Source organism: Quercus robur, chromosome 1 (assembly GCF_932294415.1).
Source record: "Quercus robur chromosome 1, dhQueRobu3.1, whole genome shotgun sequence".
Taxonomy (NCBI): domain Eukaryota; kingdom Viridiplantae; phylum Streptophyta; class Magnoliopsida; order Fagales; family Fagaceae; genus Quercus; species Quercus robur.
In genome coordinates this window covers 12,347,412-12,361,743 of record NC_065534.1, presented here as the reverse complement: position 1 = coordinate 12,361,743, position 14,332 = coordinate 12,347,412, and the positions used below count along the sequence as shown (strand labels likewise).

Here is a 14,332-nt window from a genome sequence, read left to right as displayed (position 1 = left end):
TATATTCCAAAATTAAAGGAAATTAAGAGAATATCTTACATAGATGATTTGACAATTTTATTCATTGATTTTATTTAAAACAATTCAATACAAAGATATAATAGTCCTTTCGGGGATATACTGGTGGACTCCAGTGGTACACGAGGTTTATGAGTTATCTCATCTCATCGGTTGGAAGTGAAAAGTCTGGCCAAGAGGGATAATCTGCTTCCTTATAGCCAAAAAAAGAAAAAGAAAAAGAAAAATAAATATATAATAGAAAATTTCTGTCCATTTTTCTAACCTTCATTGTTCCTGCCGAACATTTCTAACCAAAAAATATTGGTCTCTTCTTCTTTTTCATTTTTTTCAACCTCGCATTCTCTTTCCTATCCTCTTACCAACCAAATTCTTAAGATTTGATGAAACTGGGCTCCATTGCTGTCCCCTATAAATTAATGGTTCCTGGCTTCATTTGCCTTGGATGCTAGGTAAAAGAAACCAATCGTTTACTCATTTTAATTAAGGTTAACGCAACATGTGCTATTATGGTACACGAGACACAGTCAAGAAATCTAAATACCGTTTGGCCATTTGCCCAAGTATATACGGTAGTATATGGAAGTCTTTAGATTATGGTGATCTGTGAGACACGGGTTCGAAAAAAATACATGAGGTTGTCCTTTCCTTTTAAGTGCTTTCTTGGTTTGATACGGTCTAAATATTTTGACATGTACCTTTTTAGGTAAACAAATTGCAAATACAATGCACTATGATTTGATTATAATAGATTAGCATTTTAAGCTCTTTATCTTTACTTGGAAGTCTAGTGGAGAAATGATTCAAGTTACGGAGTTAGTAGTAGCAGTATATTGTAACTATCTCAAAAAATAAATAAACTCGGTTTTTTATTTTTTGGCCATATATAGCTACTTAAAATGTGGCTAATATTGCTTGAAATTTTTGGCCATATATAGCCATATATAATGCGGCTCATATTGCTTGAAATAGACTGTCTCTCATAAACAAAGCCGGCAATATCGCTACAAGACACCTGGCAAAAATTTGTTTTATAGTAATGCTACAGCCACAAACTATTTTACAACATTTTTACAAACTATTGATGTAACAAATTCTTATTAGTTCTAATATGGGTCTACCACTAACATTACATAAAAGATGGTGATTATAAATTTTCATAGTTTGATATGCTAAGTGTAAGTGCCTATAATTTAGGATAGTTTTCTGCAATTAACTCATAGAAAAACACCTAGAATTTATTTTGTATAACCTGAAATTAAATTTGCAGAAAGTAGAAAGCATCTTTTGGTTTTAAAAACACCTTCAGCAGGGAAATTTAGATAGACAGCGGAAATTTATTTTTTTTTTTTTTTTTTTTTTTGTACCTTGGATGACTGATAATTTCATTGAAAAAAAAAAAGAGAGAGTAGAGGAAGAAGAAGAAGAGGAAGAAGCAGAAGAAAGGAAAATTGCCCACGTAAATGCAAAGCTGGGTTCATGTTTTTCTTTCCTCTAATTATTAGCAAAATTAAAAATTCTAACTGGCATCTACAAGACTAATTAAGAGTTGAAACCAGCAAACTCCAACCTGCAATTACGAAATTGCCTGAGACTTCATATATGCTTGTGCTGACTTCAAGCTCAGCCTGCCTTATCTCCTTCTTTTCCTCCATTGCTTACACATCCTCGTTTTCCTTCCCATCTTTTTCATCATCATCATTGTCATTTTCTTCATCTTCCTCTTCCTCTTCCTCTTCTTCTTCTTCTAGAATCTCATCATTTGGCTGAACAAAGTTCAACTTGAGGCGACCGTCTTCTCTAAATGCATGCAGAAACTCCTGGGTGGGAATCCTCATTTCCTTGAGAACGAACCTACCATCTTCTCTATAGGACTTAAAGAAAACCCAAGGCTTCCCACTCTTGCCTATACAAGAAATAGGTGGTGGGAATGCTCCACAACTACTTGTCTTTGACCTCCTAAATTCACCACCATGATTTTCATTGCATGCCAAGTGATGCTGCTTTGTCATCAAGCCTCCAACAACTTTCTCTTCTTGCTCAACTTGACACTCTTGATTTTTCTCATTCCTAAACTCTTCGACATCATCGGAGCTTTCAAAGCCAAGACCTTCAGTGCACAACTGCAGGCTATCAACGTTCATTGATGAAAAGCTGTCACTGCTTTTGTGGCTACTAGTATACCTGTTTCTTGGGGTCGTGGTGTCTGAATTGGAATCCCATGATGCGTTCCTCTTGTTCTCTTCTTTCTCATCAATGGTATCAAGCTTTTCGATAGATGATGATGATGATGATGTGGGAGGGCTTGGGAAGCTGGATGGTTCAGGATTCTCTTTGAAATGAAGTTCACCAAAGATCTCGGTGAAGGATGGTGACTCCTCAATATTGGGAATCTGGTTCCATGAGAGGGATTCAAGTAGTGTTGGATTTTCAGGCAATGGCTTCTCAAAGATGTGTTGGAGGCTTCCACAGGCAGCCATGGCTTTTTTTGGCTCCTTGGTTATTTGTAGGATATTTAAGAGACTAAGAGAGAAAAAAGAAAAAAAAAAGTGAGGAGTTCTTGATGGTTGAGCTTGAGAGAGAGAGAGAGAGCGAGAAGGAAGCACGAGATTAGGATGGGTTGAACCGTTGAAGAGATCAAGAGATGGTGCTATTAATTTGGGGTGTTGATATGCAACACGGATTGCTTACCCCCCCTCCCCCCCCCCCCCCCAAAAAAAAAAAAGAAATTAAAACGAAATAAATAAAAATGGAGCAAGAATGGATGGTTTTGGAGATTGGTCAAGATTTGGTGGTTACAATTGAATGTAAACTATTACTCTAAAAAAAAAAAGTTAACAGATGTTACCTACTATTTATGAGTGGTGCATATAATTTTTTTTCCCCAATTCTTTTATGATTGAAATTTTTTTGCCACAATTTGATGACATATGTGATTATAATGAGTGAACCATTGGTTGCACATGAACCTATTATGTTTTCTTCATCACTCATCGTTACACGTCATCAAGTTGCAATTAGAAGAAAAGGCTATCCATTACTACTACAATTACAAATTAATCTACGATTTTACACATAATTATTATAATATACACGTAATTATTATAACATATAATTTTTAATTGAGTTTAAATTCTTCATTAAAATCTTGTCACAATAAAAATAAAATACTATTAATTATTAACAGAATTACCTATTAATAACTACCTAATGATTGAATTTATATTTAAACAATAAATAAAATAATATTAATAGCTACGTTAATGATTAAATTTTTATTTCGTTAAATTTTTCTATGCATTGCATGGGTTATTGACTAATATATATAACCAAAGACGTTTGACATTTGGTTAACCTTATAATATTGTGTCACATAAGGTTAATATCTATTTGTTATTATTATCTATTTGTTATTGTTTTTATAAAATAGTTTAAACTAAATGACTACATTAAACTCATTAGCTTCGTATTAATTATTGAGGCACACAACCACACTCATTCATATATAAACTTATACACTTTGCGCCTATTTAACCAGTCAAATGCTTGGACAATCACTAATTTTACAATTTTTTTCTTAAATTTTACTAACTTTATATATATATAAAAAAGTTATTATAACATGATAACAATACACACACATGTAACAAACCATCTCTATTTCCTAATTATTAAATTATATAAATTTATATTGTACACACAAATGTCCACACACATCATAATTCACAAAAATAGCATTATAACAAAAAGTAATACACACTATCAATATTAGACACACTCACACACATAATATAAATTTATAAAAAAGAGTGATACTTACGATTCACAAACACTGACTCTTTACTCTTAGAGTTAGAAATACTTGTAATAAGGGTGTGCAAAATTTAAGTTAGGGTGTGCAAAAATATTTTTAAAAATAAATTAAAGTATTAAACTAACAAAAAACAAAATTTATATATATATATATATATATATATATATATTTTTTTTTTTTTTAAGTCAGGAGTTCATTTGAACCCCCTGAATATAGAATAGCGTCGCCCCTGGTGAGTTTAGATTTGACCCGTATGCTTGAGTGTGAGCTTGACATCCCAACTCCCAAGGCTTTGTTTGTATATCTTGACTAGGTTCAAATGACTTGGTTCCCAAGGTTTTGTCGTCCACGAATAAAAAATGTACCTTTTTTTTTTTTTTGGTGAACAAAAAATGGGTAGAGGGGGGTGATTAGTGTGGCTTCCCTACTTGGGCGTAACCATAGTAGCACCCTACCCGCTCCCGGACGAGACCCCATACTCTCGGTTTGTGAGAAACTCACTTATTATTCTTTTAGACCGTTTGGGATGAAGATGGGATATAAGGAGCACCAACACACAGCTAGTTGTTGAGGCTCGAACCCAAGTCCTGAGACTTGTCAGCTCGGTATCTTACCAACTAGGCCATCCGAATGTTGGTAAAAAAAAAAAAAAAAAAAAATCTTTACTGTCTTGATAAGATGATAAATCACATTCATAATGTAATAAACGTCATATGGTTTTTAATTTATATTCTGCTTATTTCAAATAGAAAACCTTACACAAAGATAATATTCTGTATTTTTCTAAATTTGTTAGTATTTATTAAAAAAAAAAGTCAAAAGAAAACCATCTATTTACTTCCTATATTTAACTTAGAAGAAGATAGAGTTGTTTTTCACTAAATTTTTCTGAGAAACAGCTCTATTACACACGAAGCAAACAAAAAAAAAAAAGAAAAAAAGAAAAAAAATGGAATTTTATAATTGAGTTAACACCAGCGAGCTGCAGCCAGTTGTTTCTGCATGAGTGATCAGTGATGCCCTCATTTTCACTTCCAGAAGCACAAGGAATATTCGAGCTGATACTCTATACATGTTTTCCTCCTTTTGTGAGAAAATTGTTGAGTGCTATCCGACTATCCGTCTATTTCAATGTCCTATCTAAACAATCCTTCGATGCAGACTAGCACAACCTCTTATTATTTTTAGTTTATCACGTAGCTCCTTAGTTGTGTGATTATCTTTCCTCGTTATCTTTATGGGCTTTTCCATAATTGTATTCATTTCTTTGTTTCGATTTCGTGGTCCCAACTCATTGGATCACACATTTTTAGACAATGCCTTTTTCCCACAAAATTTAACAAAAGCCAAGATCTTTATTACATGTTTGAGGTACTTTATTGGACTCCACAAAAGCACACTTCCATAAATAAGTTGATGGTATAGTCATTTTAGCATATACAAGTTTTGACACGCATTATAAATAAGTTGATGGTATATATAGTGATTCTAAAATATTCAAGTTTTGACAAACATCTAATTAAAAAAAGAAAAAGAAAAAGGCGATATTAAGAGCCTTACAAACATCTAATTAAAAAAAGAAAAAGAAAAAGGCGATATTAAGAGCCTTGCAGATCAATGACATTGTCCGTCTTCCAATGAGATTTTGGGTTCAAATCCTCCGCTCGTAAATGTACATAAGCGAAAAAAAGAGACCAGGGGTAAGCACCTAAACCCACAAGGAATAAAAGATTGGTCACAGATTGAAAAGCAAACACAGGAAATCACATCAATGGAACTCCAGTAACAATGTTAGCAAGATTCTACAGAAGGGTCATCCATGAAATCAGATCAGGTTAAGCAAATCACCAAGCAGCAGAGACAATATACACGAACAATTCACAAACTTTTCTTCAACTTCCAAATCAAACAAACTTACATTTAAAATACAGTATCATACAATGAATTAGGCCCAACTGCTCTTGAGCTTTCCTTCACCTCCAGGCTTCGATCCGCTCTATCCTTGAATCTATGCGACTCAGATTGCTGATTCCCTTAGTCTTGTCAACTGGCCCTGTTTCTGGAACTAGAGGTTGCTGAACACATTTTTTAGTTGGCCCCCATTTGAAATTTGAATTACTTGATTGACCAGTCCTGCTCTTTTCAGTAGTACCTTGAATTCCAGCTATTTCACCATCAACTTCACCGGCCTCTATTTTGCTAATGTAAGTGTCAACTCCAATCAGAGTCCCACAAGAACCACGCTCATCAGAATTTAGTTTCTCAGAAGATGTCAATGGACTGCCTGCTTCTCCACTAGCAAGATCATTGTTTTCATTAGTGTCAAAGAAAATTTCTGGAACAGGTTCTTCAGCAACAAATGCTTGCTCTGGCTCTTCATTTTCTAGGGCAGTATCTTCCAAGCAGGTTTGGGAAGGGCTCTGGTGTCCATTCTCATCAGAAGGCTCTAAACAGGAAGCAGAGTAAAGCTTCACTGCAGAATCTTTTCTTTCTCGGAGTGTTTTTAAGATTAGGGTCTTGAGGAAGTTCATCACTTGGACTGCATACATCAAGGCAGTCAAAGGATCTGCCATCTGCAACAAAACAAGTCAAATCATTACAGCAAATCATTGGATAAATCTGCGATCTGCAGTGCCATCAAATTTTTTCAGTTTAAATGGAAGGTTATAACTTGGCCCCCCCAAAAAAAGAACACGAAAATCAAAGGTGATAATGAGTTGAAAAAAGAAAAAGAAAAAAAAGGGTGGGGTTGTCATTTTGGCACATGATTTTACTAGTCAGCATGTAGCATACAGATATCACCAACTCTAAAATGAAGGTGCTCATTTAAATGCAATTCAAAACATGCTTCAAGATTTGGTCCAATATAACACAACTGACTGATATAAAGGGACGCCCAAATGATATCATTTAGCAAGAAAGAAATATATAGACTGCAATTGACTTAAACATGCCATGAATTTCTGAACTTCAAGAAGTTGAAACTATTTTAACTAACCTGAGTCATGTTTGGTGCAAAAACCATAGCAATGTTGCGTGCATCCATCTTGTTCAGATGTTCCTGTTGAACAACATCAGTCATCAGGTTGATGGCCCAATCCAATAGAGCACCTTCAGTTGGGGGTAGACGCCTCACAAGTTCAACATAATCCTCTTCTGTCTGGCATTGCATTACCTGCTCAGGTGATAAAGGATCCAGAACCCCAGTTGGGAGTTCCCTAAACCAAGCCTAAAAGATCAAATATTCATCAAGTCAATGTATTGATATCATTACTTATAGGGCTTCATTCTTACTCATTAATTATAGGAGCATGTAGTAACTTGACTATTTCTTCAATAGAATCAATCTAGAATAGGCCAAACTTTTCCACAGTGATCAGTAATTGCAACTTGACTAATTTTTGCTTTGATTTTAACATCCCTTAGATTTACAATAATTGCAAGTTTATTAAACAGATGAATAAGACTGGTAAAAATCAAAATTTTCTCCCATTCTTCCACCATGTACAGATTTAGAGGTCCCTCAATCTCTTGAACTGTTTAGGTAATATGTCAAAGAAGAAGAAATCATCATTAGAAGGTCCAAACTTACCCTTTATATAACATTTTATTCGTCAAAGAAGAAGAAGAAATCTTAACACTTACTTCTTCTGGTTTTCTGGCATATTCTATTGGAGTGCCTTTACCAACCAAATACATAAAGTGAAAAGACACGACTTGTGGCACATAAAAACAGCCATAGCAGATCAAGAGTCACTGTGAATGTAGACATGTAACCACAATACAATATTTTTTTTGACTCATATGATCCTTTCTTTTTCTTGACATTTGACAGTATACTTGAAACTGATTAAGGATGGCAGTATTGGAGCAGAACATTGACATAGTGTTATTCCAAAATTTTGTAAATAGTGTAAGTCTTGTTTATGATTATGCTTATTAAGATCAACTCACTTTCACATACTCTTCACAAACAAATATACAGCAAACATGATGCCTAAAAATGATGTACCTTGATAGCAATGTTATATTTAATCAGCTTTGATAAAATAACAACAGCATACCTTGATAAGCCCTGCCAAACAATGTACATCAATGCCTTCTGGTACCACTCCTGTGTTCAATTGGTCCCTGACATACTCCTCTTGACTGTTGTCTGCAGCAATTCTGAAAACCCCTTCTGCCTACATGTGTAAAATCAACAGTTTGAAGATTTATAGTCTCCAAAGAACTTTCAGACCAAAACCAATACCAATAAACTCAACATAATTTGACATGCAAAGATATATAAATAGAAAAAAGCCGCTCAGACAAGTCAAACCACTCAACTCTACAAAACTTTCTTTCAATTCCAAACTATTGCTCTTGGTTCAGAATTTTTAGAGTCATGATGTTCAAGAGGCAGAGGAGAAGAAAATGAACAAGGAGAATTACCTGCAAGCCTCCGAGAGCATACAAGTGTTTTTGCATTAGCAAGAGAATTGTTGGCACGCTATTCCCTCGAGAGTCATACGACAATTGCATGGATTCTGTGGAAACTCCAAAGACGGTAGTACTACATTTAAGGGGGAAAATAAAGGAAAAATCAAATGAATAGCAGAGGCAAGATCATACTAGTTAAACAATTAGGTAGAAACTGACAAGAAGATGTGCAAAAATTAACAAGCTTTAAAGCCTTCAAGGAACAAAGTTAAACTATATAAAGTGATGCAGATGTCGCTAGTGTGTAGGTTCTGAACCTCAGGAGAATTTCAATAAATCCTTCTCAGATGATGCTAACTTTATTTCCATTTATGTTATCTAACCAAATAACCATTAAATCCCATTCTTAATGATCATTCAGAATCCAACATTTTAACAAAATGAAATACATGTTTATACATGGAAAATACTGATTAAGTGGGATGCTTGTAAAATGGATAAAAAAATGCAAGTCCAGGAAATATGGATACTGGTATGTAGTAGGAAGAACCTTTTTTACGTGATTGAATATGTGTGTATGTATGTATTCATAAGTACATGAATAAGCCAGGAACAAAGGCCTGATTGCCAAAGCTCATTAAAATAAGGCAAAGGAAGAAACTATTAATCATCCCTAAATTGATGACTATTCCATTATAGGACTTAAAATAAGAGATTTTATACCAACATAATTTTATATCTACTTGAGTTAAAATTAAAGCTAATCTCAGCCGCCCTTAGGAAGGGATAGCACATCATATGCGAGATCAGGAGTCTCGCCATTTGCTTTAAAATCGAGAGGGTGCTGTTGATAATCTCCTGATACGATGATTTTTAGATTTTAATTTTTTTAATCTATCCAAATAAAATTGTTTCCACATATATCATCCACGAAAATCACCAAAACTAGTGTTAAATGTAAAACAAACACAACAATTTTGCAATTGCAATAACCAATAAGAAACCAAAAAAGCCTTTTTTTTTTTGGTTCTGTTTTGTTCTAACTACAAGTTGGATTCAATCTAGCTGCAGTTTGACAAATTGGATAGACCAATAACTAAAAATAGGTCACAACCAATAGGACATCCAAGAATAGAAACCAGCAAAGCAACCAATACAAATAACAAACTTAAAATCTCAAGAATTGCATTGCACAAACAAATACAACACCCAAAATGGAAACCCCCCCCCCCCCGTTTGACAGACCAAATTCGCAATTTCAAGATTGCATTGCCACCAAAAAGAAAAGAATAGAAAAGTACACAGCACATGAGCAAATTGAAAAATCAAGAATTTGAATAAACCATTAAAACTTTAAAAAAGAAAAAAAATACACAAAAATGAATAAAAATCAACAAGTTCACAAATTTAATAACCAAAATAGCACCAAAATCATGAAAACTTAAATCCCACATTCACATTCTCACAAAAAAAGAAAGAAGAAGATGAAAAAAAAAAAAAAGAACCTTGCACTGGGAGGCCTTCTGGGTACCTCAGGTTCAAACTCCACAGGCAAACCCAAGAAGCCATTGAACCTATCAAAGGTAACATGCGCCACATGGCGCACATTAGTGGGCCACCCGATCTCCATAGCACAAAGCTCCCTTCTATCACTCTTGCAAGCAATCAACGATTTTCTGAAAAGGGCCACCAGCAATGCCAACAAAGAAAGCTGATCTCTTGTCTGACTCTCACACTCTTCTTCCTCTTCCTCTTCCTCTTCTTCTTCTTCCTCAAACACCGACACTATAGAATCTCCGTCCTCTGCTACATGCGAAGAGAATGACTCACATTCACAAAGGTTGTAGTTGTTGTTGTTGTTAATGTTGTTGTTGTTGTTATTGTTGTCCTCATTCTGAGGTTGCTTTGCAAATGATAAAGGAGAAAAAGAAGAGGAAGAAGACGAGGAAGAAACTCTTGTAGGAGAAGAAGAAGAAGAAGAGAAATGGGTTGGCGAATGGTTGGGATTGAGGACCTCAGTCATGGTTGGCAATGAAAACAACCTTTTTCTTGAATTATAAAAAACACCCACTAATAAAAAAATCGCTTTCTTGCTTTGAGAAACAAGAAAAAAAAAATTATTACACTAAAAAAGAAATATACAAAGATTCTGAGAGGTTTGAGAGAGACAGAAAGATTGAAAAGAAAGAAGATTTTTCAGAAGGAGATTTGGGTTGGAGTTGGACTAAAGCAAAAGGGTTTGAACAATGTGGGACGTGAGAATCATTATCTCTCTATATATATTTTTTTTCAATTTTTTCTTTTTCTTTGTTTTGGGGTTTTGGGGAGTTGAACAAGCAAAGACAGAGAGTATCTGTGAAATTGAGAAAGAGAAAGAAAGAGAGAGAGAGAGAGAGAGAAAGAGATGTATTTTTTTTTTGGTTAAGAAAGAGATGTATTTGGTGGGAAATTAATTGAGTAACTAATACAGTATTAATGGAGTATTTACTACTATATATATATTGTACCATATGTTTATGTATTTGAGTTGTCAGCTTCAGTTAGAAGGTTAGTAGTTAGTACTATTTCATCAAAAAAGAAGATTAGTGCTATTATTCATTGCGTATTGGTTTTGGTAGGTTTTAAATACAGCTCACATCACAACGCACAATGCACAAGGACCTCTCTTTATCTTTGGAGCATTTTCAGGAGGGGGGGTTTTCTCTCTTGAACTGTAATTTACAGCTTTGGTTACTGCCTTACTGGTAAGTTCTATTAATTTTGACTCTCATAAATAGAAAGTTTAATTGTAGTTTGTTTTTTTTGGGTTTTTCTTTTTTAGATGTGAGATAAAATTTTATTTTAGTATAATCTAAATGTATGTTTGTGCAGCTTTTTTTTTATAGAGATTTAAATATCGGTTCTTACTTCACACCCTACAAATATTTATACTTGTAGATTGACTATCATTCTAAAAGTGCGCAATGCTCAAAGTTTTATTATAGTTGAAGACGGACACAATAGTTCCCGTACTAAATTTCATAATTTCTGAGCAGATAAGTTATTATTGATTTTATCTCTCTCTCTATATATAGAATTGGTGTGCTAATATGGATTATGAAGAGGAATTATAACTGGTCTTTGATACTGAATTTGAGGTCATGTTTGAACAAAGGGAAGGGAGTAAATTTCTGATAGAAACCTTTTCATAACTATTAAAGAGTAGTCCAAACAAATAGCAGAACAAAATAAGAAAAAGAATTGAAAACCAAGTTTAAACTCCCTGAACTTGATAGTAACATTTTCTGTACTTTTTTTTTTTTTTTGTTGAGAAAAAACATTTTCTGTACTTTAATACCTAATAATTCAACATACTTGACTTTGTTTCAATTGATTGACAAGGGTACAATATTAGATGATAGCATGGTCTCTTGCAATTTATGACCCTTGTTAGGTGGCATATTAGTAGTCAAATTAAATTTTTGCTAAAGAAAAAAAAAAGTGTAGGGATGACCAGTTTGTAAAAGACCCCAAATGTGACCATAACAACACTTGCACATTGAAAAACCAATGCCTAAACTTAAACCAAGGATGAAGGGTTGCAGGCAAGATGAAACCTAAATTTTTGATTGGGGCAAAGCATAAATAAATAAATAAAAATTAGAATTCAAGAATGAAACATATACTAATTCAAGACTAAATATAAAAATAAAACTAATATTCTTTCATAGCTACCACAATATAAACAAAAGAAAAGACAGAATAATAGTTCTCAATATATGTCAAAATCAATCATTTATCAAAATGCAAATTTGTATTCTTTTAAATTCCCAAAAATATTCTATAAATTGATTATGTACTAAATTTCACAATAATTTTACTTTCAATATACAAAATCAAATAGTACTTTTAGAAAATCATTTTAATTTTTTTTAATTGTTGTAGTTTTGACAAAATTTTTAAATTAAAATGCAAGTCTTGACCAAAATCTTTGTAGCTCAATTGACACTTGTTGTTATTTCCAATAAAAATGTCTAGTATTCAAATTCTCTCTTCCCCACCTATTAAATTATTAAAAAGTATAATAAAATTGTGTTGTCTTGTAGTTATAGTTGAAACAAGACAAGCGTACAGCTACAATAATTCTATAAACAAATTGGTAGGTTATTGATATTTTAATCTTTATGAACCACCTTGACACAATTAAGAAAGATATTATGAAAAAAAAAATGATATGTGTTTTTCACATCGATTTATTACCATTCTATCAACTTTTTTAAAATACTAATTGTGGGGTCCAATTTTGTGACCCTGACCCATTTTTACATTGGGGCCCAAGGCCCGAGCCGAGAAAGGGTATAGCCGAGGATAGGTAATAAAAGTCCAAGCAATTTTGAGACACAGCCGAGGATGATTCTGTCCTCGGCATATCCGAGGTCCCCCTAGAAGGAAGGGCAAAAACGGTATAGGAACAGTTTGGAAAAAAAATCTAAAATATCTATGTCAATAGAGAAGAAGACGCTGGATAGTACAACGACCAAGGACAAAGGTAAAGCTGCCATTACTGCCATTCAATACTCTGCACCTGACAGAGCCATACTCTTCAGCTTTTACAACCACACCCAACCACTCTAGGTATGGGCAGACAGGACAAGTCTTAAGTCCTAGGAAATTGAGCTTATACGTGGACGTTGGTGAGAGGATAAATGCCCGTATAAAAGGATAAGAGAGGCAGTGTGAGAGGGGGGGGGGACAACCCGTCCTCCCAACCATGGTGTCCTAGAAACAAGGAGAATAAGAAGAGTATAGAGCTCCCCAGACTCCTCGGACGAGATACACTGACCGGAGCTAACCCAAAACCACCGTCCGGTGACCAAGGGCCAGCCTTTTAAACCCACGCTCTACAAATGATATTGTTTAGGTCTTTTTACGTACGAACCCAATATCATTTTGGGTCGTTACAAATTGTGTCCTTACAATTGGCGCCGTCTGTGGGGAGGCTTGTGTGTTGGCACAGGCGGTAGGTTGAGACAGTCCCCTTGTCATTTCCAATAGCCGGTTGTAGTGTTCTAGCGTAAAGTTCCACTAGGGGCTACGTTCCTTTACTAAGGGCTGCGCTTCATAGCGTCAACAGCATGAATGGTTCTAGGGGCTTGGCCGAGGAGGTAATTCCCCTAAACCAAGGTCCCACACCATAGCCGAGGGGTTAACTCCAGAACCAAGGTATTGCATGGTCCTCGGACTCAAACCTATAGGGAAACCAACTACTTAAAAAATCAAGTTTTGGACAGAACCAAGGTATTGCATGGTCCTCGGACTCAAACCTATGGAAAAGTCAGCTACTTAAGAAGAATTCTAAGTCGCTCAGTTCTCGGACCAAATACCAGAAAATGTTAAGGTTATGAAAGTTATTAGGAAGATGGCGAAACGCCTTATTACTCAGCGACCTGCAGGGGTTGTTCATTTTGGGTTATATATCCTCAAATGATTACTTCCTACACGGCATTGAGCATTCAACCATCATCTCGTTCAAATTTGGGGTATACAACCCATTTTCAGGTCGGTCTTATTGTACACGATACCTCTAATAAGTTCATAATAACATCTTTTTTCTTGGTAAGGGATTTCGGCCCTAAATATTGTTTTCTCAGGTCGGCGTTATTATGCCAGACAGCTTTAATAAGCTCATCATAATATCTTTTTCTTTTCTTCTTAGTAAGGATTTCCGCCCTAAATATCATTTGTTCAAATCGGCATTATTATGCCGGATAGTTTCAATAAGCACAGAGCAAGGTCCTTTTATTAACTGGGATTTCGGCACTAAGCATCGTTCAGAGTATAAAAATAAAAAAGAAGCCACAGGGTAGTACGTCTATTCACGGCATAACCATTTCAAAAAGAAGAGATAGAATATACGAAATAAAGCAATGCTGACTTTTATTAATATAAAGAGGTATTACAGCGTACAATGAAGGGCTTAAACAAGCCTATATAGAAAACGAATTACAAAAGCAATAAAAAACAAAACAAACAAACAGCCAGAAGTATTTTTAAGCTCTGCTTCCAAGTCTTTCCAAATTCTGCTCCAGTAGCACCCAT

General features: G+C 34.6%; 2 protein-coding genes across 2 annotated transcripts; both read right to left on the bottom strand.

The window, feature by feature from the left end:
- Positions 1–1,478: 1,478 nt before the first annotated feature.
- Positions 1,479–2,716, bottom strand: LOC126721335 (protein FANTASTIC FOUR 3). Its single transcript, XM_050424382.1, has one exon. The coding sequence runs from the start codon at positions 2,496–2,498 to the stop codon at positions 1,677–1,679; it is 822 nt and encodes a 273-aa protein (XP_050280339.1). The 5' UTR covers positions 2,499–2,716; the 3' UTR covers positions 1,479–1,676.
- Positions 2,717–5,574: 2,858 nt separating this feature from the next.
- On the bottom strand, positions 5,575–10,631 carry LOC126721327 (rho GTPase-activating protein 1). Its single transcript, XM_050424379.1, has 5 exons — positions 9,760–10,631; positions 8,267–8,387; positions 7,897–8,016; positions 6,831–7,061; positions 5,575–6,405 (listed from the first exon to the last, which is right to left on the bottom strand). The coding sequence occupies exons 1-5, from the start codon at positions 10,275–10,277 to the stop codon at positions 5,806–5,808; spliced, it is 1,590 nt and encodes a 529-aa protein (XP_050280336.1). The 5' UTR covers positions 10,278–10,631; the 3' UTR covers positions 5,575–5,805.
- Positions 10,632–14,332: the final 3,701 nt, after the last annotated feature.

Coding starts and splice junctions, on each gene's coding strand:
- LOC126721335 (XM_050424382.1), bottom strand. CDS start 2,498: ATGGCTGCCTGTGGAAGCCTCCAACACATCTTTGAGAAGCCATTGCCT.
- LOC126721327 (XM_050424379.1), bottom strand. CDS start 10,277: ATGACTGAGGTCCTCAATCCCAACCATTCGCCAACCCATTTCTCTTCT. Junction 8,388..9,759: donor AGAAGGCCTCCCAGTGCAAG/GTTCTTTTTTTT, acceptor CCTTAAATGTAG/TACTACCGTCTTTGGAGTTT. Junction 8,017..8,266: donor ATGCTCTCGGAGGCTTGCAG/GTAATTCTCCTT, acceptor TTACACATGTAG/GCAGAAGGGGTTTTCAGAAT.